Source organism: Camelina sativa, chromosome 13 (genome assembly GCF_030686135.1).
Source record: "Camelina sativa cultivar CO46 ecotype springtype chromosome 13, ASM3068613v1".
Taxonomy (NCBI): Eukaryota; Viridiplantae; Streptophyta; class Magnoliopsida; order Brassicales; family Brassicaceae; genus Camelina; species Camelina sativa.
The window spans coordinates 7222296-7248205 of record NC_141892.1 but is presented as its reverse complement, the minus strand read 5'-3'; the positions used below and the strand labels follow the sequence as shown (position 1 = coordinate 7248205).

Below are 25910 nucleotides of genomic sequence, written 5' to 3'. Positions count from 1 at the left end.
ATAATATAAGATTCAGTGCATGACTCTTGACCTAGTCCTGCCTTGAGAGGCTACACAAGAATTTAAAGAAGTAAATTAGCTTGACTCAGTCCCATTGAATTCTTTGCTCTGTTTTTCTCCAAATAAATACTTCTTTAGGTCGCGAAATCCTTGACTTTCTCTTTTCTTGCAAGAGATTCTAACGTTACAATATCATATCTTATTCTATAAAATCAGCTTAAGTATGAAAGAGTGTAAATAGGTAGAACTTGGAAGATCAACTTATTCTAGTTGTGCTCTTGCATCGGAATTTAAAACCCATTAGCATAGGCAAAGTCTATAAGAGTCATCACATTCAAAATTCCATAGAAAAAAACATGTCCCTGAAAGGAATTCTCAAGTCGATTTTGGGAAAACCAAGTAAAAAAAGCAATCCTCTTCAACCTCCCATAGCATCTTCTTCTTCGTCATCGCTACCAACTCGTCATTACAGCTACGATGTCTTCCCAAGCTTCTCTGGTCAAGATGTCCGCAGAACCTTTCTCAGCCACTTTCTTGAAGGCTTGAAAACTAATGGAACTAAAACGTTTATAGACAATGGGATCATGAGGAGTGAATCTATCAACTCAGAGCTCATAAGAGCTATTAAGGAATCGAGGATTGCCGTTGTGATCCTATCTAAGAACTACTCCTCTTCGAGCTGGTGTTTAAACGAGCTGCAACTGATCATGGAGTGCAGGGACACTCTTGGGCAGACTGTAATGCCAATCTTCTGCGATGTGGATCCTTCTGATGTAAGAAAACAAACCGGAGATTTTGGAAAAGCCTTTGAGGAAACTTGTTATGGGAAGACAGAAGAACAAAAAGAAAGATGGACAAAAGCTTTGAATCAAGTTGCAGTTATTGCCGGAGAACACTCTGTTTCATGGTACTATCATGCAACACAAGCGTTTAATCGTTTCCGTATTTGATGTAGCATTGTCCTTACTTTATCTGTACTGTATTTTCATAGGGCTAGTGAAGCTGAGATGATCTCAAAGATTGTCATGGATGTTTCTAACGAGCTGCCATCAACAGATTTTGATCGGTTAGTTGGAATTGAAGCTCATGTGAAAGAGATGAAATCGGTGCTATGCTTGACATCCGATGAGGTTAAGATAGTAGGGATCTGGGGTCCTGCAGGTATTGGCAAAACCACCATAGCTAGAGCTTTGTACGATCAAGTTTCCAGTAACTTCCAGCTTAAGTTTTATAAGGAAAATCTTGAAGGGAAGAAAAAAGTGCTTATACATGGCACTATCCGCTTGAAACATTATTTGCAAAAGGAGTTGCTCTCCGGAGTATTAGATTATAGGGAAATGAAGATACCTGACTTACAAGAAGCACAATTTAGGTTAAAGCACCAGAGAGTCCTTCTCGTTCTTGATGATTTGCTTCCTGAGGAGCTGCAAGCTTTGGGAGATATAATTAAGGGTCTTAGATTCGGCAGTAAAGTGAATGTGATCAGTGAAGATATAGATACATTGAGAGAATGCGGGGTCAACGAGAACCAGACCTACAGAGTTGCTTTCCCATCGAGCGAGAAGGCTATGCAGATCTTCTCCTACTCTGCGCTTGGACAAAGCTCTCCACCAAGAGGTTACTTGGAGCATGCCGTTGAAGTAACGAAGCTTGTTACTCCAATTCCACTTGGTCTCAAAGTCTTAGGTTCGTCTTTGCGTGGAAAGAGCAAAGATGAGTGGATAATGACACTATCTACGCTCAGAACCTGTCTTGATGATGACAAGCATATCTGGAAAGTAATTAGATTTTCCTATGAGAAATTATCCTATAAACATAAATATATACTTTACGAGTTAGAAAGTAGAATAGATTTGGATAAGAACGTGAACAACGCCATATTCTTCCTTGCCGAGAGGGACTGGGACGTGGAGAAAGGGATACAAACGCTAGCTGACATGGCGCTCATCTCTAAATTAGGGGACGGAAGAATCATAATGCATTATTTGGTACAGTATTATGCTAAAAAATTCACATGGTCCGGTTAATTTAGTACGACCATGGAGTACCATGAAATTTTAGTCTTTTAATTTTCCATGTAATTTTCTTCTTTTGTGAGTTACACATATAATGATCATCGTAGCATATGCCTTTCTATTTTCTAACACACAGATTTTCTTATTTTTGATGTTGTATGATTACTTGATTAGTAATTTTAATAAACTTTATAAACTCAAACCATCACAAAAGCCATACTTACCCCGAAGGGGCGTGTGAAGACTGGATCACACATCGGAAAGATGGAAGAGACTTGAGTAGTATGTAAGCGACTTAGGGACATGAGCCAATCCATTATATTTCAATTGGTTTTGACGTGAAACCCTATGAAACTTAACATATATGATAGGAGGGTTGAATATACCAAGCTAGAGTAACTTGCAATCAAAAAACATTGGTGGTCAAGATACTAGAAGAACATTATCTCTAGGGAAAGTGTGGAGAAATATCCCACAAGGGAAATATTTTTATAATTGTTTTTGAGCTGTAAACTCTTGAAACCAGCACAGATCAGAGAAACGCATAAGTCAGAATCTTAAGAAGTAACAAAGCTTGACCCAGACCTTTTAAATGTTTCTTTTTTCTCCAAAGTAAATTATTTTTTATATTGCTTAATTGGTGAAAAAGGAAAACCAGAACTTTCTCTCTTGCATGACTTTGAACGAACAATACCATAATAATATTGTGTAACATCAGCTGAAGTATGAAAGCGTGTAAATAGGTAACATGAGCCCAATAGTAGGTGTTTCTCTTAAAAAAAAAAATTAGAACCCATTTTCATAGGCAAAGAACAAGTCTTAAGTCTTCGAGAAAACCATGTTCTTGAAATGTATATCAAGTCGATCGATTCTGAGAGAATCAAGAAGAAATACCAATTATCTTCATCCTCTCATGGCATCTTCTTCTTCTTTATCAACTCGTCAAAACAGCTATGATGTTTTCCCAAGCTTCTCCAGTCAAGATGTCCGGAGAACCTTTCTCAGCCATTTTCTTGAAGGGTTGAAAAGCAAAGGAATTAAAACGTTCACAGAAAATGGGATCATGAGGGGCGACTGTATCAACTCTGAGCTCGAAAAAGCTATTAAAGAATCAAGGATTGCCGTCGTGATCCTCTCTAAGAACTACGTCTCTTCGAGTAAGTGTTTAAACGAGCTGCAACTGATCATGGAGTGCAGGGACACTCTTGGGCAGACTGTGATGACAATCTTCTACGATGTAGATCCCTCTGATGTCAAAAAACAAACCGGAGATTTTGGAAAAGCCTTCGAGGAAACTTGTCATGGGAAGGCAGAAGAACAAAAGCAGAGATGGAGTCAAGCTTTGACTCAAGTTGCTCTTATTGCCGGAGAACATTCTGTCTCATGGTACTCAATTCCATTTTGTTTATTTTTGTTAGGATTCGGCACAATTACTCAGATATCATGTATATACCCATATCAATACTACTGATAAGATCCCACATTAGAGGTGAAGGCCTAAAATATACTTTAATTGGATATGGGAAATATTGTACCTCATAAATCTCATGTTAGTGAGTATTCTTCATTACTAGTTTATTATAGGTTCAGGTGGATAGCGTCAATTGAAATTTTGTGGTCATCCGACATTTTTTTCAGGTTGGTTTAGTAATATTCTAAGTTCTAAACTTCATATATATACACCATGTCATTTAGGGCCAGTGAAGCTGCAATGATATCAAAAAATTGTCATGGATGTTTTGAACGAGTTGCCATCAACGGATTTTGATCAGTTAGTTAGAACAGAAGATCATGTAGGAAAGATTAAATCGATGTTACGCTTGGAATCGGATGAGGTTAAAATAGTGGGGATCTGGGGTTCTGCAGGTATTGGCAAAACCACCATAGCTAGAGCTTTGTACAATCAAGTTTCCAGCAACTTCGAACTTAAGTTTTACAAAGAGAATCTTGGGGGAATGTTTAGGAGGATTAGTCTTGACCCCATTAGCTTGAAAAGTCATTTGGAAAACGAGTTACACTCTGGAATTTTAGATTATAGGGACATGAAGATACCTGACTTGCAGGAGGCGCAATTTAGAATAATGCACCAGAGAGTCCTCCTCATTCTTGATGATGTCTGTTCTGAGGAGATACAAGCTTTGGCAAATCTGATTCAGTATCTTAAATTTGGAAGTAAGGTTATCATGACGAATGAAAATCTATTCACATTGATGCATAATGGGATCGACCAGATATACAAAGTTGCTTTCCCATCGAGTGAAGAGGCTTTACAGATCTTCTCATACTCTGCGTTTGGACAAAGCTCTCCACCAAGAGGTTACTTGGAGCATGCAAATGAAGTAGCTAATCTTATTGCTCCTTTTCCACTTGCTCTCAAGATCTTAGGCTCGGCTTTACGTGGGAAGAGCAAAGAGGAGTGGACAATGGCACCGGCTAAACTCAAAACTTATGTTGACGTCACGGATATTGAGAAAGCTATTAGATTTGCGTACGATGGTTTATCTGAGAATCACAAAACTTTGTTTTTCTCGTTAGGCGATTCTTCTTATTGGAGTAAGAACGGGTTGTACTCGCTTTCCGCCTTAAACTCGTATATAAGGAGAGACTGGGACATAGAGAAAGGGGTACAAACCCTAGCTGATATGGCTCTTATCTCTATATCTAGGGGGGACGGAGATTTAATCATGATGCATTATCTCGTTAAGTTAATGTGTAGAAGGTTAACTTATTTCAATTAAGTTGTGTAAAAGGATTGCATAATTCATGAACACCTGATTCTGCCATGAACGCAGGAGCAGAGGAACTGTAATTCTCTGTTATTAAACCCTTAAACCCCATTTGATTTTGCGAAACTGAGTCTTCCATGATTGCCTTCACGACTCGTGGTACTGGAGTCTAATACTGTTAACGGTGTTCAAAGCAAGTAGGTATACTAAGAAGAAGACTAGTTAGTATAGTAAAAAGCGGTGCTTATTCATTTCTTAGTTGGAAAATTTTACGAAATAATGGTTTTTTTTTAAAGCTTCAAGAATGTAGATAGCTTCTTCTTCGTGATGGCTATTTTTTTTCACACGCCTCCTCGAGATGATGGCTCTTTTAGCCATTAATTTCGACAGAATCCATCACTCCTCCTCAAGATAATGCTCTTTTTTTTTTAGCTATCTCGATGGAATTGGGTCTTCATTTGGGCCAACAATTAATGGGGTGATCGGACCTCTATCCGGGCCAGATTAGTTAACAGGCCAGCGTGTGTAGGCTCTGATACCATGTTAAATTAGGGTTTGATATGGGCTTCCAACTCAAAACCAATTGGCAATGAGTGGAGAGGCTCTAACCCTTTATATATTACTTAAGTCCCTTTACATCTATCAGATATGGAATCTTTTTCTTCACAGTTATTTTTTTCCCGCTGTGTTTATTCGTTGGGATAATTTACCACCATAGCTTAAATGCTTCAGATGATCAACATGAACACTGACTCATTCAAAAAAAAAAAGAACATGAACACTGAGAGACGAAGTCCAGTTGAATGCTTTCCTTCTCTCCATACAATAAGGATGCCTCTTTATGTCTGTCGCAAGATCACTGGCGATAAATGAATAAAAGTTATAAAAAAATTATCCATTCTTTAAAGATTGATGTGCAAATTGTATTGTATAAAGGGATTTTAGTCAAAAATGCCATTTTCAAAACTAAAGTTCTAAAAAATGCCAGTTTGATGTTTTCTTTTTCTAGAGTGTCATTTTCTACATTCATGCCATCAATTCAAAAGACAAGATTACCCTTTTATTAAAGGAGAGTGAAACAAAAAGAAACTGAAGAACAATAATGGGAATGTTTTATGCGACTACATTAATGGTGGGAGTCTTTCTCTTTCATGGATTGTGTTAGTGTGAACTAAAGAGTAATTCTATTAATTGGCTTGTGTTTAAGAGTAATTAAATCTAAACAGATCTGATAATAGAAAAAAAGTGAAAATATGTTACGAATGGTGTAGTAAAGATAAGTCATTTACATTGGTCCATCAGATATCAACATGTCTATTTATGCAAATAGTTCATCAATGGTCCATCACTAACAAATGACAAATGGTCCATCGCTACCAAGATTAACGATTAATTTGAAGAATAAACAGATAATCATAACACTTCTAGTCCATAAGCACATACTCGGTTGGAGAGTCTTCAATTTTTTCTTCCTCTAGTCTCTGACTTGTGGCTTCCTTTGGGGCTTCAAAGCTATGATAATAGACAAAATTGAAGAGTATTCATTTATATTGGTCCTTCTGACAGCAAGATGTCTATTTTTAACAATGGTCTCTCGCTAACAGATAGTCCATCGAAGAAATGTTCTATAGCTAATAATGGTCTATCGGTTAGCAACTGGTCCATCAGCCTAAAAATTCCATCATATAAACATGTCTACTACTTCTAATTGGTTGTCCATCACTACCAAATTGTCTATCGTTCACAAGATTCATGACTAATTTGAAGATGAAGCATATAATCAGAACTCATTTGGTCTATGAACACATACCCGGTTGGAGAGACTTCAATCTTGTCTTCCTCTACTCTCTGACTTGTGGCTACCTCGTGGGTTTTGGATCTCTGATAATAGACAGAATGTAGTAGACAAAATTAAACATACGTCATTAGCATGTCTACTCCTAATAGATGGACCATTGCTAACAGATGGTCCATCATTACCAAATGGTCCATCGGTTACCCAATTGCCCATCAATACCATAAACTCTAGATCTTAGAAAAGTTATAAAAAAAAACATACACAAGCTCGGTTAGAGGGTCTCCAGAACTAGACCGCCGTGTTGGTCGCCTACGGAGGGGTAAGGCGGGTCAGACAGAGTATGTGGTGGACAACTGCACTTGGTTATTAGATCGGTTAGATCGTTTGTCCATTGTATGCTGTCGTAAGAAGTGGGACGGAAAGAGGGTCGATTGTGAAAGTGAGAGATATTGAGGATGAAGTGATGTTAGCAAAAGAGAGAGAGATAGAAATTGCAGAAGGTGAAAAATCGATGGTTACAAGAGAGAGATGGTTTTCTCTCTTTTTTGAAATAAAGCGGAGAAGAAAAAAAATCAATTGAGAAAAAAAAATTATTTAATTGGTCTGATTATTTTAGGTTAACTCCCAAATATCTCGAGAAAAAAAAGACAATTTATTATATTTTAATGACTTGAGGATATTATAATCTTTTATGTAGCAGGGTGTGGCAGGCGGGACAATAAGTTTCGCAAACTGGCATTGACGAAGAAATATGTCAGTGTACATGGCATAATTCATAATTTTCCCTTGTATAAACACCAGCCTCTGTTTTAGCTAGAAAACGTGTAAGCCACGTAAAATATAAACTAACACTTAAATAAATAGTTATTTGGATCCCACTTGCATAAGTAGTAAAAGAACAAGTCATCGATCATCAGAATCATCACTGTACGAAAAAAATGTGTTTTTCATAGGAATGGATTCTTCTTCTTCATCTTCATCATCTCGTCTAATTAGATATGAAGCTTCCTTTGAATCTAGGGATTTCGTCATTAAGAAAAGAAAGAAAGAAAAAGACTTAAAACCAAATTTTACAAAAAAAAAAAAAACAAATGACTCTAAAATATGTTTTAAAAAAAGTCAACGTATAGTTGCTCTGTTTTTTCTTTCTTTTTTCATATAATGCTGATTTCTTGTCCCTGTCAATGTTTCACTTAAGCAAACCTTCACGTTCACGTCTTTACATCACAAAACCTATAGGAAGACTTTTTCAAGTCTCGCATGGCTGTACGCAAACAGATACAAAGTATTAGACTATTAGTAAACAATTTTTTTGGTAATTTCCAAGTTACGTAATTTCTAAAATAGTTTTGGCAGTATTTCATTCATTTTAAGTACTACTCTGTCTTTTCTTGCAAGATTTTTAATGTACAATATTCTATATATTCTATAAACAATAGCTGAAGTCAGAAAGCGCGTTAATAGGTAGAAGATCGACTATTGTATAATTTGTATTGGTATTTAAAACCCATTTGCATAGGCAAAGTCTAAAAGTCCAATGATCTTATTTCTCATCACACTCAAATTTACATAGGAGATACATGTCGTTGCAAGGAATTCTCAAGTCGGTTTGGGGGAAATCAAGAAAAGATAGTGACTCTTCTATGTACCCTCAAATGGCTTCTTCTGCTCCTTTTTCTTCGTCTTCTTCATCTTCTTCATCGTTATCAACTCGTCAATACACCTACGATGTCTTCCCAAGCTTCTCTGGTCAAGATGTCCGCAGAACTTTTCTCAGCCACTTTCTTGAAGGGTTGAAAAGCAAGGGAATCAAAACGTTCATAGATAATGGGATCATGAGGAGTGAGTCTATCAACTCTGAGCTCGTAAGAGCTATTAGAGAATCAAGGATTGCTGTCGTGATCCTCTCTAAGAACTACGCTTCTTCGAGTTGGTGTCTAAACGAGTTGCAGCTGATAATGGACTGCAGAGCTTCTTTAGGACAAACTGTGATGACTATTTTCTATGACGTCGAGCCTTCTGATGTGAGAAAGCAGACTGGCGAATTTGGAAATACATTTGAACAAACCTGTTATGGGAAGACGGAGGAAGAGAAGCAGAGATGGAGACAAGCTTTGACTGAAGTTGCAGTTATTGCTGGAGAGCATTCTGACTCATGGTAATGTTCCAATCCAGTCTTGTTTTCGTGTCCATTTAATTTAGTAGTCTCCTAACTTTATATGTCATGTCCTTAGGGCTAGTGAGGCTGAGATGATAGAGAAGATCGTCATGGATGTTTCAAACGAGTTGCCATCAACGGATTTTGATAAGTTAGTTGGAATTGAAGCTCATGTAGCAAATATGAAATCGAAGATATGCTTAGAATCCGACGAGGTGAAGATTGTGGGGATATGGGGTCCTGCAGGTATTGGCAAAGCCACCATAGCTAGAAATTTATACAATCAAGTTTCCAGCTACTTCCAACTTAAGTATTATAGGGAGCCAGTTTGGAAAACTGGCTCTAACGCAACGGGATTGCATAACGAATTACTATCTGGAATGTTAGATCATAGAGACATGAAGATACCTCACATGTTAGAGGCGCAATATAGGTTAATGCACCAGAGAGTCCTTCTCGTTCTTGATAATGTCAATACCGAAGAGCTACAAGCTTTGCAAAATCTAAGTCAGTATCTTAAATTCGGAAGTAAGGTGATTGTGATGATTGAAGATATATATGCATTGAGGCGTTGTGGGATCGAGCAGATATACAAAGTTGCTTTCCCATCGAGCGATGAGGCTTTACAGATATTCTCATACTCTGCGTTTGGGCAAAGCTCTCCACCAAGAGGTTACTTGGAGCATGCAAATGAAGTAACTAAACTTATTGCTCCTTTTCCACTTGGTCTGAAGATCTTAGGCTCGGCTTTACGTGGGAAGAGCAAAGAGGAGTGGACCATGGTACCTGCTAAACTGAAGAGCTATCTTAACGACACGGATATTCAGAAAGCAATTAGATTTGCGTTCGATGGTTTGTCTGAGAAGCACAGAACTTTATTTCAATCGTTAGCAGATTCTAGATATTGGGGTAAGAATGTGAACAACGCCATCTACTCGCTTGCCAAGACAGACTGGGACGTGGAGAAAGGGTTACAAACCCTAGCTGATCTGGCTCTCATCTCTAAATCTGCGGATGGAGAAATCATGATGCATGATTTGATACAGTCAATGCTTTGGAGTGGTAGACTTAGATAATTGTGGAATGACATTTTTTTTGGTGAATAATTTGGAATGACATAAAATAAGGTTAAACTCTATAATGAGACAAGTTATTTGCATAAATTTTTTTGTATATTTCTTAATTCCCCAACATCGAGTTTGGACCTGTAACTCCTATTAAGAATATTGGTTTTGTATAATGCTAATGAGTTTGACCACCAATAAAACCATTCAAGACTTTTTAACTAGACTTGTTTTTTCCTATGCATATGGATGGGTATAGGTTCTAAATAAAAATATAAGACCACACCTACGATTAGTTAATCTTCTACGTGTTTACACGCTCTGCGCACCTACATGAGTTTGGATGAAGGTCCAATTGAATGCTTTTCTTTTCTTCTCTCCATACAATAAGGATGCCTCTTATGTCGCAAGATCATTGGCGATAAATGAATAAAAGTAAAAAATTTCTCCATTCTTGCAAGATTTTGACGTGCAAATTGTATTGTATAAACATCAGCCTCTGTTTTAGAAAACGTGTAAACCACGTAAAGTATAAACTAACTCCTAAATAAATAGTTATTTGGATCCCACTTGCATAGCTAAAAGAACAAGTCCTCGGTCATCAGACTCATACCAAAAAAAAAAAAAAAGTGTTTTCCATAGGAATGGATTCTTCTTCTTCTTCGTCTTCATCATCTCGTCTATACAGGTACGATGTCTTCCCAAGCTTCTACGGTCAAGATGTCCCCAGAACTTTTCTCAGTCACTTTCTTGAAGGGTTGAAAAGCAAGGGAATTAAAACGTTCGTAGATAATGGGATCATGAGGAGCGAGTCAATCAACTCTGAGCTTGTAAGAGCTATCAGAGAATCAAGGGTCTCTGTCGTGATACTATCTAAGAACTACGCTTCTTCGAGTTGGTGTCTAAACGAGTTGCAGCTGATCATGGACTGCAGAACTTCTTTAGGACAATCTGTGATGACCATTTTCTACAACGTGGAGCCTTCTGATGTGAGAAAGCAGACTGGAGATTTCGGAAAAGCCTTTGAAGAAAATTGTTATGGGAAAACAGAGGAAGAGGAACAGAAGCTTTGACTCAGGTTTCAGTTATTGCCGGAGAAAACTCTGTTTCATGGTAATATATTCCCCAACCAAACCATACTACTCCTTGTTTTATTGTTGATTAGTAGTTAGTGTTATAACTTTATATATGTAATGTATTTTTAGGGCTAGTGAGGCTGAGATGATATCGAAAATTGTCATGGATGTATCCAACGAGTTGCCATCAACGGATTTTGATAAGTTAGTTGGAATTGAAGCTCATGTAGCAAAGATGAAATCGAAGATATGTTTAGAATCCGACGAGGTGAAGGTTGTGGGGTCCTGCTGGTATTGGCAAGACTACCATAGCTAGAGCTTTATACAACCAAGTTTCCAGTTACTTCCAACTCAAGTTTTTTAGGGAGCCAGCTTGGAAGACTGGCTCTAACACAACGGGACTGCAACACGAGTTGCTGTCTGGAATCTTAGACCATAGAGACAAGAAGATAGCTAACAAACAAGAGGCACAAGATAGGTTAATGCACCAGAGAGTCCTTCTCGTTCTTAACCCTGTCAGTTCCGTGGAGCTACAAGGTTTGCGGAATCTGATTCAGCGTCTTAGTTTCGGAAGCAAGGTGATTGTGACGAATGAGATTTTATCTACGTTGAAGAATAACGGAATCGAGCAGATATACAAAGTTACGTATCCATCAAGCGAAGAGGCTCTACAGATATTCTCATACTCTGCGTTTGGGCAAAGCTCTCCACCGGAGGTCCTTCTCGGACAATCGTTCCTCCGTTCTCTCTCTTCTCTCTCCTTCTGTTCACAAAAAAGTAGATCTCGTGTTTCCACTTTTTTCTTTTGTAATCTGTGCTTAATTGCAGGTGTTGGATTTGCAAAGAAGATCCAAGAGTGAGCAAGGGTCATCTTCTACCGACAGTGGTGGCGTGGTTCTCTCTCTTCGGTGTAGTTATGGCTCCGGTAAGCGGAGAAGAAGATCTGGTGTAAGGGCTCCTGGTTTGAGGACGCCGGTGGGTTATCGCCGGAGCTTCTCGGCTCCTCCGTTTCAACGGCTCGCTGTGACTATAGCGGAAGCCGAAGGGTGAGTGGTGGGGAGTGCTGTTTCGTCGAGGTGGTTAATGGCTCGATCCTTTTGGATCTTGTTGGCTGTCGCGGACTCTGGTTGCAGTTGGTCTGGGTGAGCCGTCAGCCTCTGCAATTGCCGTGAATTGTGTGTCCACCAGACCGGTTTGAAGTTGTCCTTGCTCGAGGGAGATCGAAGCCGTCGGTGGTTAAAGGAGGGGATAGATCTGAGTTTTGGCGGTTTGCTATGTCAGAAACTGCCAACGTCGATGTCGGTTGTCGGAAGTTGTACACACCGGGAGGGTTGTAGCGGGTCAGGTGGCTCGCCGGAACAAGATTAACGACAGAAACTGGATTCTTCTGTCAGTAGTCTGGATCCTGTCGTTGCTGCCTCAAAGCCGTGGCCCTTGAATCCACCGGAATTGGTGCGCTGACTCTCTGTTTCTGGTGATCAACAGGGTCCGATCCTCTTGCCGGCGGCTGCTCTATTTCGTTTTTCTGTAAACCCTAATTTTGTACTGGATCCGAATTGTAACAGGCCAAGGCCCAGCCCATTTGGGAGTTTTAATATTAATTAAAAAAAAAAAAAAAAAAAAAAAAAAAAGCTCTCCACCAAGAGCTTACTTTGAGCGAGCTGTTGAAGTAGCAAATCTTATTGCTCCTTTTCCACTTGGTCTCAAGATCTTAGGCTCGGCTTTACGTGGGAAGAGCAAAGAGGGGTGGAAAATGGCACCGGATAAATTTAAAACCTATGTTAACAACGATACTGATATTGAGAAAGCTATTAGATTCGCTTACGATGGTTTGGATAACAGACATAAACTGATACTTGGTTCGTTAAGAGATTCTAGACTATGGGTATGTGGCAAGAACGTGAATGAGGCCATAGTCTTGCTTTCGGAGAGAGACTGGGACGTGGAGAAAGGGATACAAACCCTTGTTGATACGTCTCTCATCTCTATATCTGGGGAAGGAGAACAACTCATCATGATGCATTATTTGGTACATTCAATGTGTAAAAGGTTACTTTGGTTTCTTTGAAGTAGTCAAAGGGTAATACTGTAATTTAAATATTCGATTTTCTTTTCGCCAAAAAAACCAAATTCGATTTTTTTTTTATTAAGCGCTTTGTTCTTCTGTTCGGAAAATTTCAACCAGGGCTTTGGTTTGCAATGGCTTCTTCAAGGATTTGGATTCCATCGATTTCTTCTATAATTATGTTAACGTGCTTCAATTTCTATTTTCATTTTTTTGTCTCTATGTCTGATTCTGATTGTAGGTATGAGTTGTGAATTCTTGAGCTTTTGTTTTTTCGACGATATTGAATTTCATATAATTGTGAATACTTGAGCTTACTAAAATTAGGGTTTTGCTATAGAATGCATCTCTTTGGTTAAAAAAATCTCGGCACCAAGGGGTTCAGATATAGTCAGATAAGGTTCTAGTGTATTGTTTATAGATATTATTGGTTAAGCTCATTTGGAATTGTGCTGCTGTTTAGTGGAAAACAAAGGTGTGATTTGCTCTATATGGTGTTTCACCTTAAAATCTAATGGGTTAGCCTTACTTAGTCCACATTCATGTTCTTAACCTGTTAATAGACAGACTGACAAAGCAAGATGAGTTTATCCATAGTTTGACATGAGAAAAGGTTTTTTTCTGTTTGTTAGCTGCTCTGCTACTTAATAACTTATCAGTTGCTTCATTTTAAGTCTTGGTTTGGTTGACAATGGGAGCAATTCTAGAGTCATGTAGATTTGGTTTTTTGTATTTTTGACCATGTTTAATGCCCCTTGAGATTATAGAAACACATAGCTATGGTTGTGTTTTTATTCTGACCAATTCTATGAAGTTGTTGAACTAGCCGTCTTGGCTGATGACATCTATGACGAATATTTCATTTTTAAACAATTAAATCCACTTTAGTTAATCTTTACATTCCATTTGTCTATAAGATCGAGTTTTTTTTTTTTTTTTTTTGTGAGTAGCTTCATATTTCTCAAGAGTTTGACTTTTCAGAAGTTTCGTGATACCTTCCAAGACGAGACTTGGTATAAAAAATCTCAAGCAACCAGCTTGTGGAAATCCCCAGGAATTAGTGGAGATAAAGGTTTTGACTTTTAACAAGATTCTTCACTCAATGATATAAAGAGAAGATGAGTGCCATGGTTTCTCTGTGCTGATTTGGTTACAATGAAATTCTCTTACAAAGCTTTTTTCCTGATCTTAGTTGAAAGAAGCTAGACTTTGGTTTAGGCTTTTAAGATTGTCTAGGCCTCGTGCTTAGGTTTCATCATCCACCATGTCTGCTTCTTCGTCTTCTTCTTTATTGTCCTCTATTCAACGGAGATATGACGTCTTTTCAAGCTTCAGTGGTCAAGATGTCCGTCGAAACTTTCTCAGCCACTTGCTCGGTGAATTTAATCGCAAAGGAATCAACACATTTGTAGATAATCAAATCAGGAGGAGTGAGTCCATCGGCCCTGAGCTTGTACAAGCTATACGAGCATCGAGGATTGGCGTCGTCATCCTCACGAAGAACTATGCTTCATCAACCTGGTGTTTAGACGAGTTGTTGGAGATTATGGAATGCAGGAAGACTGCAGATCAAAAGGTAATACCAATTTTCTATGATATGGATCCATCTGATGTAAGGAAACAGACTGGAGACTTTGGAACTGCCTTCGAGAGAACATGTGAGGGAAAAACAGAGGAGCAGAAGCAAAGTTGGAGGAAAGCTTTGACTGATGTTGCTAACATAGGCGGCGAGCATTCACACAATTGGTTAGTCCTCTCCTCTAGTATTTCATCTTTCATTTGGATCAGTTTTGTTAGTCGTGACTCGTGAGATTTCTTTATTGATATTTGGAATTTGGGAAACATGCATGACGTTTGGTTGATTGTGTAGTTAGACAATAGAAATCTATATACATAGGATGTTGCTGGTTTTTGTCTGCATATCAAAGATTGTACAAGTACATAGTTGTTCTAAGGTAAAAAGTTAAAGCTTTCCTGATCTTTGAACGTCAATACTGCTAATTCATTTCCCTGTATGTGTATCAAATTCTTATTCCAGTTTGATAAATGGAATGATATTTCTCCTGGCAGGGATAGCGAAGCTGCTATGATGTTAAAAATTGCCACAGATATTACTAACATATTGAACTTCACACCGTCGAGGGATTTCGATCATTTAGTTGGAATGGAAGCTCATATAGCAAAGATGAATTCTTTGTTATGTATGGAATCTAATGAGGTGAGGGTCGTTGGGATTTGGGGTCCTGCAGGAATTGGCAAAACCACAATTGCTAGAGCGTTATACGGACGATTGTCTGGCGACTTTCAACTTAGTGTTTTTATGGAGAATGTTAAGGGAAGTTATAGCAGAAATGACCGCTACAGCTCGAAATTGCAGTTGCAGGAACAATTTCTCTCTGAAATGCTCAACCTCAAGGACATGAGGATAAATCATTTAGGTGTTGCAGAGGAGAGGCTAAAGTCTCAAAAAGTGTTTATCGTTCTTGATGATGTCGATAAACTGGAGCAACTAGAAGCTTTAGCAAATGAACCTCGGTGGTTTGGTGCTGGAAGTAGGATTATAGTGACCACTGAGCACAAAGAGCTTTTTAAGGGGCATGGTGTCAACCATATTTATGAGGTGAATTTTCCATCTGGAAATGAAGCTCTACAAATGTTTTCTCAATCTGCTTTTAAACAAGATTATCCGCCGGAAGGATTCATGGGGCTTGCAATTGAAGTTACAAAATTCGCTAATCGTCTTCCATTAGGACTTTGTGTTCTAGGCTCATCATTGCGAGGTAAAAGCAAATGTGAGTGGACACGTGAACTGCCTAGCCTAAAAGCCAGTCTTCATGGTGACATTGAGAAGATACTAAGAGTCGGATACGATAGCTTAGGTGATGATGATAAATATAAAACGATATTTCTCCATATTGCATGCTTATTCGATGGTGAAGGAGAAGATCGGGTGATTCAGCTTCTTGAAAACAGCACTCTTGACATTAAATTTGGACTTGGTGTTCTTGTCGACAGAGCTCTTATTAATATATCCAGTGACAAATGTATCACGATGCACCATTTGCTACGACAAATGGGCAGAGAAATTGTTCGTAGACAATCTGCTCATGAGCCTGGGAAACGTCAATTCCTTATAGATGCCCAGGAGATTTATGATGTTCTTTCTGATAACACTGTAAGTCTATATATAACATTCATGGCTTTGTCAATATGAGTCAAGTCTACTGAGTGTTTTAGGCATATCTTTCATTATAAGTCAATTTGTTTTATTTCATTTCCTGACGTTTTTTTGCAGGGTACAGAAAGTGTTTTAGGCATATCTTTCAACATGTCTGAAATCCGGGAGTTGTTCCTTGGCGAGAGAGCCTTCAGTGGGATGCATAATCTCCAAATTCTAAGATTCTATAAACTATGGTCCGATAAGGCCATAGTGCATTTACATGAAGGTTTGGATTGTTTGCCTCTACCTCGTAAACTTAAATTACTTCATTGGGAGGGATGTCCTATGAAACATATGTCTTTTCGGTTTCGTCCGGAATGTCTCATTGAAATCAACATGAAATGGAGTAACTTGAAGAAGCTCTGGGAAGGAGTCCCGGTAAGTTTCCTGACAAGCTTCATTTGCATTATATGATTTTGTTCCAAATAAACAACAATTCTGACATTTGTGCCCTGGATTTGCTTTCAGATGCTAAGAAGTCTAAAAAAGATGGAATTGAGTGGCTCCACTAGTCTGGAAGAACTTCCTGACCTTTCAGAAGCATTAAATTTGGAGCATTTGGATATGCAGAATTGCCACAGTTTGGTCAAGCTTCCTTCCTCTATCTGGAAACTTAGTCGGTTAACTTTCTTACACCTTTACGGCTGCAGAAATTTAGAGCCTCTTCCAGCAAACTACGCATTGGATTCTCTAAGTTACCTCAACATTGGTGAATGCTCAAAAAATGTAGTTTTCCCAGAGATTTCTAGTGAAATTAAAAAACTCAGTGTGTCCTTTACCCCGATATCAGCAGTGCCTCCATCAGTTGATTATTGGAGTTGCCTTCGTACTTTGGAAATGATTGGTTGTGGAAACGTTACAGAATTTCCACGTGTGCCGTATACCGTCTCTAAGTTACATCTGCACTTATCAGGAATTAAAGAAATTCCTCCATGGATCTCGGATCTCTATGGTCTGAAAGAGTTGTCGATGGCATTTTGCACGGAGCTACGAGAGATCTCGCCAAACATTTGTGAGCTAGGACAACTCAAGTCACTTAATTTTAAAGGCTGCTACAATGTAAGGGAATTCCCTGCAGAAATCTTCCAGAGCTTCTGTATATGGCATGAGTTGGAGTTGACATTGGTCAACATTGACGAGAACAGTTTGCCTACTTATACTCCTGAGAAGACTGAAGATTTCCCCTTAAGGTTGTATATGACTGAGAATGACTTCGTCAGTATTCCAGATTCTGTTGTTCAGCAGGTAGAATTCCTTTATCTTAGAGACTGCAGAGAACTTGTGTCGCTACCAGAGCTTCCTGGCTCGTTGTCACAATTGTACGCGGATAATTGTGTTTCTCTTGAAAGGTTATCTCAGTCTTCTCGTTCATCTCACGATCCAAAGCTCATTCTCAAGTTCATCAACTGCTCAGAACTGGATCAAGAATCACGTAAACTAGTCATCCAGCAATGGGCCTGTGGATATGCAGTCCTACCTGGTAGTGAAGTGCCCGACTACTTTACTCACCAAGCTAGAAGAAGTTCTCTAACCATCCTTTTAAGCCAGGGGAACTCATATGGATCCTTGAGATTCAAGGCTTGTGTTGTTCTCCCCCCAAGGGATGAGCTCGATGATGGGACGTTTCGTCGTTTCCAAATATCATGCTACGTGAGAGGCAGACATTCCACCACCGTGTATAAATGGCCAGAGATAGATGTAGATGATTCAGATGATCGGCTTCTGGAGAACCATCTGTTTATAGTCAACTCATATTTCACGCTTGAGGAAGACAACATCCCCGAAAGTGAGATGCTTTTTTATTTCAGATGCTTGGGAATGAAAGAATATCCAGACACCATATCCTCCAATATATTGGGATGTGGTGTACAACTCTTGGAGCCTTGTTCCTGTGAATATGACTCAGACGCTCACCCTGAGCTGTCAACTACTTCGCTCGAGGAGGAAGTTGAATGCAACAACAACATCATTGCAAAGACAAAGGGAAGCAATAAACGAGAGCGGTCAAGTGTTGCAGACAGACTAGAGAGGACAAGCAAGAATCTGAGAATTACCAACTGAGAAAGATTGGGGAAAAAATCTGAAGTCACCAACATTTACTCTTCATGTGTGTGTATGAATATCTTTAAAATTGATGTTATTTGTGACTCTAATTTGGTTCATTAACTTCTTTAATCACCAAGATGCAGACGATATAGAGTTTATGTCAATCTGCTAATCTTGAGCATCATCCAACAATCCTCATTACATGCATTCACCCACCAATGCAGACGATTGAATTTAAACATCATGTTGTCCTGGACCGACAAGATAATAGAGTCTAATTAATCTTTGGATTACTTTTTAGACAAGCCTTTATATTTAAATGAAGTTGCAAAACTTGCTGGAGATCTTCCTCTAGGTCTCAGCATTTTAGGTGCATCTTTGCGAGGGATGAGCAAGGAGGAGTGGATAAAAGCTCTACCAAGCCTTAGAACCAGTCTAAATGGGAAAATCGAGAAAGTACTAGGAGTATGCTATGATGGGTTAGATGAGAAAGATAAGGCAATCTTTCTTCACATTTTCTTGTTTGTTCAATGGTGAAAAGGTTGATCATGTGAAGCAATTGCTTGCCAAGAGTGCATTGGATGCAAAATTTGGACTTAAAGTCCTTGTTGACAGATCTCTTATACATATTTGTGCTGATGGATATATAGTAATGCATTGTTTGCTACAACAATTGGGTAAAGAAATTACTCGGGATCAATGTCTTGATGACCCCGGGAAACGTAAGTTTCTAGTTGATGCTTTGGAGATTTCATATGTACTAGTAAATGAAACCGTAAGCGTTAACACATGTCCTACTCATCACAAAGTCCACTTTAGCTAATGCATGAAGTAACTGCGTTCTTTCTTTGGGTATATATATGCAGGGTACAGAAACTGTTTTAGGAATATCATTAGATATGTCTGAAATTGAGGATCAAGTGTATATAAGTGAAAATGCCTTTAAGAAAATGCCTAATCTCCAATTCTTGAGGCTATACAAGAATTTTCCAGATGAAGCAATCAAGTTATACTTACCTCAGGGCTTGGATTACCTACCACGTAAACTTTAGATTACTACATTGGGATTCGTATCCGATAAAATGTATGCCCTCTAAGTTTTGTCCTGAATATCTTGTCCAACTTACTATGCAAGATAGGAAGCTTGAGAAACTTTGGGAAGGTATTCAGGTATTATCATATCAAAGTCTTCTCCTGCTCTTATCTCTATAAATTTCATGTGGTTTGTGTATATGTTTCCAGCCACTGACAAGTCTCAAGTATATGGATTTGAGCGCATCCACAAACATTGAAGATATCCCAAACCTCTCAACAGCAACAAATCTGGAGAAGTTGTACCTTAGGTCCTGCGAAAATTTGGTCACAGTCCCTTCTTCTGTTATACAAAATCTTAATAACCTCAAAGTCCTAGACATGTCTTGTTGCGTAAAACTGAAGACTCTTCCAACCAACATCAACTTGGAATCACTTAGCGTCTTAAATCTGAGAGGATGCTCAAGGCTGAAGACTTTTCCTCTAATCTCAACGCATATTCAATTCATGTCTCTTGGGGAAACTGCGATAGAGAAAGTGCCTTCATTAATCAAATTATGTTCTCGTCTTGTTTCATTGGAAATGGCGGGATGTAAGAACCTTAAAAGATTAACATCTTTCCCTGCAAGTATGGAGATCGTGGACATATCCTGGACTGGAGTCGTGGTAAGAACCTTAAAAGATTAACATCTTTCATCTAGAACACATGCATATTGAGCACATGCGTAAGCCGTACGTTTGTGTATTTGAAAACCGTTGTTATAGTCCTATTTTGAGATAAATTTCCTTTGTACGTCGAATTAGCTTTGTTAAAATTTGTGTACACAAAACACGTCTTTGATTAATTCACAAACAAACCATACTAAAATCTTAGATTGGCTGTTCGACTATTTTTACACATGGGAGTACTCATTTTGTGTCACGGAAATTGGATTTCTACAATAAGAGGATTTACGAAAAACAGCAACCAATAAAAAGATCTTATTCCAGCCACATTGACCGACACATGGCATCACATAGTTTGACTAATCATTTAATAGTTTTTGACTCTTTTAACTTTCCGGGCTTCGCCAATTTGCCCCTAACTCGGAACGAAGCAGACGATGATGCTAAAGGAGAAAGAACGGAAGGAGGAGATAAGTTTCGAAAGAGTTTCCAATGGCCGATCCTTCGTTATCGGCCATTCTCTTCCTTCGCAATTGGTTTTGCTTGCTGGTCCTCTCTCGATTTTTACTCTCTCTCTTTTTTTTTTTCCTTAAAGCTTGAAGAAGGGTTTCTATTTTTCTTTTTTCAATTGGTTATGTGTTTAATTTATGTTTTGGTGTTTTTTTTTTTTGAACTCCATAAATCATGTGCGATGAAGTCGAATCATTGCTTTGAATATTACTAAAGTTAGGGTTTTGCTATAGAAAATAGGCTCAAGTTTTTGGAAAAGTCTTGTTTTAGTGGAAAACCAAGTTGTGATTGCTTTGTCTTTTCTCATTTGTTTTCTTTTTTTAACCGTAGAGTGACTGAATAGCAGTGTTCTTTTGTTGTTGACAAAATCTGTTGACCCATTTGAAATCTCTCTCTAGTAATAATGGTATTAGCCTTTTATCTGCTCGATTTTGAAGAATCTCTGATTCTAGGCTGGGAAGTCGTATGGTGTTGTTCATCCCATGGGTTAGCGTTCAACTATACTGGGTTAGTTAAGTTAGTTAGTTAACAACTTAACATCCATGGATTGACATTCCTACTTGATATGAAAAAGTTGGTTGCCCTGCTTCTTCTTTTGTTAGCTGCTCTTCTACATTATAATCAGTTGCTTGGATTTTTTAGGTCTTGATTTGGTTGACAATGAGAGCTATGCTAGAGACTAGAGTCATGTACATATAAATTTATTGTATTTTTGACCATTTAAGGTATGTTAAAGCCCCTTAAGATTATATTAACACATAACTATGGATGTGTTTTATTCTGACCAATTCTCTGAAACAACCAAATCAGCTTTAGTTAATCTTTACATTCCTTTCTCCCTAGTAAGATCTGATTTTTTTTTTATGATTACCTTTATGTTTCTTAATTGTTTGACTTTTCAGAAGTTTCGTAATACCTTCCAAGACGAGACTCGCTATAATAAACCACCAGCTTGTGGGAAATCTCCAGGAAATAATGGAGATGAAGGGTTTTTGACTTTTAACAAGATTATTCACTCAATGATATAGAGAAGGTGAGTTTCATGGTTTCTCCGGGCTGATTCTGTTAAAGATCAAACAAGAAAAACGGAAAAGAGATATTGGTATGAGATGTTATTCACTATTAATTCTCTTACAAACTTTTTTTTGTTCTTGTCTTAGTTGAAAGAAGCTAGACTTATGGTTAGGCTTTTGGATTTTCTGGGCCTCTTGCTTAGGTTCCATCATCCATCATGTCTGCTTCTTCGTCTTCTTCTTTATTGTCCCCTACTCAATGGAGATATGATGTCTTTCCAAGCTTCAGTGGTCAAGATGTCCGTCGAAACTTTCTCAGCCACTTGCTCGGTGAATTTAATCGCAAAGGAATCAACACATTTGTAGATAATCAAATCAGGAGGACCGAGTCCATCGGCCCTGAGCTTGTACAAGCTATACGAGCATCGAGGATTGGGATCGTCATCCTCACGAAGAACTACGCTTCTTCACGTTGGTGCTTAGATGAGTTGTCGGAGATTATGGAATGCAGAACTACTACAGGTCTAAAGGTGATGCCAATTTTCTACGAAATGAATCCATCTGATGTAAGAAGACAGCGTGGAGATTTTGGGGAGGGTTTCGAGAGACCTTGTGTGGGGAAAACAGAGGAGCAGAAGCAGAAATGGAAGCAAGCTTTGACTGATGTTGCCAACATAAGCGGCCAGCATTCACAGAATTGGTTAGTTATCTTCTCTCCACTAGTGTTTCATCTTCCATGTGGATCAGTTTTGTTAGTATAATGAGACTTCTTCATTTGCTATCTTGAATTTTTGGAACATATTTGCATGAATGTGTAGTTGATAGGCAATATCTGTCACATAGGATGATACTGCTTATAATCGTGTAAATAACATCGAAAAAAGACGGGAATAGTTGTTCTAAGGTAAAAAGTCAAAATCTTTTACTCCTAATTAATTTCTCTGTATGTGTATCAAATTCTTGTTCCAAGTTTGATAAAGGAACGATATTTCTCCTGTCAGGGATAGCGAAGCTGCTATGATGTTAAAAATTGCTACAGACGGTTACTAACATGTTGAACTCCACACCGTCGAGGGCTTTTGATCATTTAGTTGGAATGGAACCTCATATAACAAAGATGAATTCTTTGTTATGCATGGAATCTAATGAAGTGAGAGTCGTAGGGATTTGGGGTCCTGCAGGAATTGGCAAAACCACGATTGCTAGAGCGTTATACGATCTAGTTTCCAGTGACTTTCAGCTCAGTATTTTTATGGAGAATGTCAAAGGAAACTACAGCTCGAAGTTGCAGTTGCAAGAATATTTTCTTTCTGAAATCCTCAACCTCAAAGATATGAGGATAAATCATTTAGGTGTGGCAAAGGAGAGGCTAAACTCCTGGAAAGTGTTTATAGTTCTTGATGATGTTGATAAACTAGAGCAACTAGAAGCTGTAGCAAATGAACTTTTGTGGTTTGGCGCTGGAAGTAGGATCATCGTGACCACTGAAAACAAAGACCTTTTCAAGAGACATGATATCAAGCATATTTATGAGGTGAAGTTTCCGTCTGGCAATGAAGCTCTGCAAATCTTTTCTCGATCCGCCTTCAAACAAGATTCTTCACCGGAAGGATTCATGGAGCTTGCAGTTGGAGTTAGACAAGTCACTAATCATCTTCCATTAGGACTTTGTGTTTTAGGCTCTTCAATGCGAGGTAAAAGCAAAATTGAGTGGGAACATGAACTGCATCGCCTAAAATCAAGTCTTCATGATGACATTGATAAGATATTAAGAATTGGCTATGATAGCTTAGGTGATACTAGTATATGTAAAACTATATTTCTCCATATCGCGTGTTTATTCAATGGTGAAGGAGAGGATATTCAGCTTCTTGAAAATAGCATTATTGACGTGAAATATGGACTTGGTGTTCTTGTCGAAAGAGCGCTTGTGTCCATATCAAGTGGCAAACATATCACAATGCACCATTTGCTACAACAAATGGGAAGAGGAATCGCACAAGAAAAAAACGCTGATGAGCCTGGGAAACGTCAATTCCTCATAGAATCTGAGGAGATTCGATTTCATTTCAGATGCTTAGAAGCCTGAAAAAGATGGAATTGAGTGGCTCTACGAGCTTGGAAGAACTTCCTAATCTTTCAGAAGCAGTGAATTTGGAGCATTTGGATATGAGGGATTGTCACAGTTTGCTCAAGCTTCCTCCCTCTATCTGGACACTTACTATGTTGGATTTCTTAGACCTTCAAGCCTGCAGAAATTTAGAGCCTCTTCCATCAAACTACGCTTTGGAGTCTCTAAGTTACCTCAACGTTAGCTATTGCCCAAAACTCAAAAGTTTTCCAGAGATTTCTAGTGACATTGAACATCTTAATGTGTCCTTTACCATGATACCACAAGTGTCTCCATCTCTTAACCTTTGGGATTTTCTTCATTCATTGGATTTGACTGGTTGTGAAAACGTTACAGAGTTTCCACTTGTTCCGCACACGGTCTCTGAGTTACATCTGGATTCAACAGGAATACGAGAAGTTCCTCTGTGGATCTCAGATCTCTATAGGCTCACACAATTGACGATGTCATATTGTATGAAGCTGCGGAAGATCTCGCCAAGAATTTGTGAGTTACGAATGCTCTAGTTACTTAGTTTACAGGCTGCATAAATGTAAAATACTTCCCAGCAGAAATTTTCCAGAGCTTCTACTTGTGGTATGAGTTCGATTTGATGTTGGACTACGTTGACAAGAACAGCTTACCTGCATTTACGTCTGAGGAGACTCACGATTTCCCTTACACCTGAGTTTGTTTGGGAATGGTTTCGAGAGTATTACACATCATGTTGTACGGCAGGTTCATTACCTTGACCTTACAAACTGCATAGATCTACAATGGCTGCCAGAACTTACGGGCTCTCTGTCAGAACTGCACGCAGATAATTGTGTGTCTCTTGAAAGTTTATCTCCCCCCTATGGCTCATCTCACGACCCAAAGCTCATTCTCAAGTTCATCAACTGTTGGAACCTGGACCAACAAGCGCGTAAACTAATCATTGAGAAATGGGCTTGCGGATATGCGGTCTTACCTCGTAGTAACGTGACTGACTACTTTCCTCATCAAGCTAGAAGAAGTTCTCTAACCATTCATTTAAACCGGAGGAAGTCATATGGATCGTTGAGATTTAAGGCTTGCGTTGTGCTCCACCGGAGAGATGAGGTTGATGTTGTGCCTTATAGTAATTTCCAAATATCGTGTCACGTCAGAGGCAGACGCTCTATCACTGTGTATAAATGGCCAGAGATATCTGCACATTGTCAGCTTCGTGGAAACCATATGTTTATACTCAACTCTTATTTCACCCAGGAGGAAGACAACATCCCTGAAAGAAAAATGCGTTTTGAGTTCAAATGCTTGGAGAAGAAAAACTATCCGGAAATTGTAACTCCCAATATACTGCGGTGTGGTGTAAAACTCTTAAAGCCTTGTTCCTGTGAATATGACTCGAAAGCTCACCCCGAGTTATCGTCTCTTCCACTCGAGGACAATGAAGGCAACAAGAACAACGTTGGAGAGTCAAGTAGAAGCAAGAAACGAGAATGGTCAAGTGTTGCTGAAGGACCTGAGAGGACAAGCAAGAATCTGAGGATTTGATGATGAGTAGAACTCTGAAGATACCATCACGTTGATGTTAGGTATGAATATTCTTTCTGATTCTAATTTGAACAACAAACACTGGCGGTGCTAATAATCAAGCTCCTGTATTTTTTTTTTTTTTTTTTTTTTTTTTTTTTTTTTTTTTTTTTAAGGATTCATTCATATATTACTGATTAACCAAATATTTAAGGGTTGAGAAAACTGATGTTGTTTATTTTTCTTTCTTTTCACTCAAAAAAAAAAAAAAAAGAGATTTGTGTTAATGTTCTAAAACGATATTGGTTGTGGACGTGGTAACGCATTGCAGACATAATGGATTGTTATAATTTGGTGTCTTCTTCATTGGTATTAAGTTTATGCTAGTTCATTAGTGGATTTTTATATAGGTATAGACTATAGTCTCAGGTGTTTCATAAACTCAAGGTTTTATTCATGAGTTTTCACATTATTGCAGTACGGAGTTGGAAAGTTGAAAGTAAACTTCAACCAAGGGCTATATCCTTGTAGTCGGTCCACCGTAAGTTAGAACCTTAGAGAACATGAACCACCACATTGAAGAGAAAACATTCAATTTGTTAAACTGGAACCTTGCAATAACCCTGAAAACAAAACACCACTAGTAAGACTTGAGCAATTCTTTTACATAAAGAATATTTAACCCGTATTTAAAGTTAGATGGGAACTTCAGGGAAACATCCCCTGCAGTGTGTGTTGGCATTAAGTCTCACAGTTTTATTTAATCAAACCGATGTGGTCTTCTAAGCAAATGCACGTTCTCACTTATTGGGTGTATATTTTGTTATTACCTTATTTTGTCTTTTCAGGACGAGTTTTGGAAAAGTAAATGGCCTAGCAAAGCAAGCTCGCTTGAC

At 38.5% G+C, this 25910-nt stretch overlaps 5 protein-coding genes, 1 long non-coding RNA gene and 4 pseudogenes across 10 annotated transcripts; 9 read left to right on the top strand and 1 right to left on the bottom strand.

Moving 5' to 3' along the window:
* The first annotated feature begins 245 nt into the window (after positions 1–245).
* On the top strand, positions 246–2211 carry LOC147929274 (disease resistance protein TAO1-like). The gene has a single exon (XM_087480026.1). It carries the CDS (start codon positions 1008–1010, stop codon positions 2025–2027), a length of 1020 nt encoding a protein of 339 aa, XP_087336152.1. The 5' UTR covers positions 246–1007; the 3' UTR covers positions 2028–2211.
* LOC104735851 (putative disease resistance protein RPP1 pseudogene) lies at positions 357–950 on the top strand (annotated as a pseudogene).
* Positions 2212–2853: 642 nt separating the features above from the next.
* Positions 2854–4867, top strand: LOC104738029 (disease resistance protein RML1A pseudogene; annotated as a pseudogene). Its single transcript, XR_015578873.1, has one exon. The product of XR_015578873.1 is annotated as a disease resistance protein RML1A pseudogene (transcript).
* LOC104738028 (putative disease resistance protein At4g11170) lies at positions 3746–4867 on the top strand. The gene has a single exon (XM_019234516.2). It carries the CDS (start codon positions 3746–3748, stop codon positions 4751–4753), a length of 1008 nt encoding a protein of 335 aa, XP_019090061.1. The 3' UTR covers positions 4754–4867.
* A 1108-nt stretch (positions 4868–5975) lies between these two features.
* Positions 5976–7058, bottom strand: LOC104735850 (uncharacterized). The gene is made up of 3 exons (XR_759501.3): positions 6801–7058; positions 6552–6622; positions 5976–6253 (listed from the first exon to the last, which is right to left on the bottom strand). It is a non-coding gene; the product is annotated as an uncharacterized LOC104735850 (long non-coding RNA).
* An 890-nt stretch (positions 7059–7948) lies between these two features.
* Positions 7949–9982, top strand: LOC104706097 (putative disease resistance protein RPP1). The gene is made up of 2 exons (XM_010422227.2): positions 7949–8697; positions 8774–9982. Exons 1-2 carry the CDS (start codon positions 8120–8122, stop codon positions 9771–9773), a joined length of 1578 nt encoding a protein of 525 aa, XP_010420529.2. The 5' UTR covers positions 7949–8119; the 3' UTR covers positions 9774–9982.
* Positions 9983–10357: 375 nt separating this feature from the next.
* On the top strand, positions 10358–12468 carry LOC104735848 (putative disease resistance protein RPP1; annotated as a pseudogene). The gene is made up of 3 exons (XR_015577477.1): positions 10358–10874; positions 10967–11553; positions 11666–12468. The product of XR_015577477.1 is annotated as a putative disease resistance protein RPP1 (transcript).
* Positions 12469–12856: 388 nt separating this feature from the next.
* On the top strand, positions 12857–18352 carry LOC104735846 (disease resistance protein RML1B-like). 2 transcript variants are annotated; one of them, XM_010455697.3, is made up of 4 exons: positions 12857–14648; positions 14973–16077; positions 16198–16500; positions 16591–18352. In XM_010455697.3, the coding sequence occupies exons 1-4, from the start codon at positions 14167–14169 to the stop codon at positions 18181–18183; spliced, it is 3483 nt and encodes a 1160-aa protein (XP_010453999.2). In that variant the 5' UTR covers positions 12857–14166; the 3' UTR covers positions 18184–18352. The 2 variants fall into 2 exon arrangements, with proteins under 2 accessions (XP_010453999.2, XP_087336450.1); XM_087480324.1 differs by having other exon boundaries at positions 12983–14857.
* A 203-nt stretch (positions 18353–18555) lies between these two features.
* On the top strand, positions 18556–21404 carry LOC104738027 (disease resistance protein RML1B-like). The gene is made up of 6 exons (XM_087480552.1): positions 18556–18666; positions 18710–18943; positions 19035–19209; positions 19304–19338; positions 19411–19866; positions 21279–21404. Exons 1-6 carry the CDS (start codon positions 18556–18558, stop codon positions 21402–21404), a joined length of 1137 nt encoding a protein of 378 aa, XP_087336678.1.
* LOC104735847 (disease resistance-like protein DSC2 pseudogene) lies at positions 21273–25136 on the top strand (annotated as a pseudogene). The gene is made up of 3 exons (XR_015577479.1): positions 21273–21409; positions 21537–22089; positions 22391–25136. The product of XR_015577479.1 is annotated as a disease resistance-like protein DSC2 pseudogene (transcript).
* Positions 25137–25910: the final 774 nt, after the last annotated feature.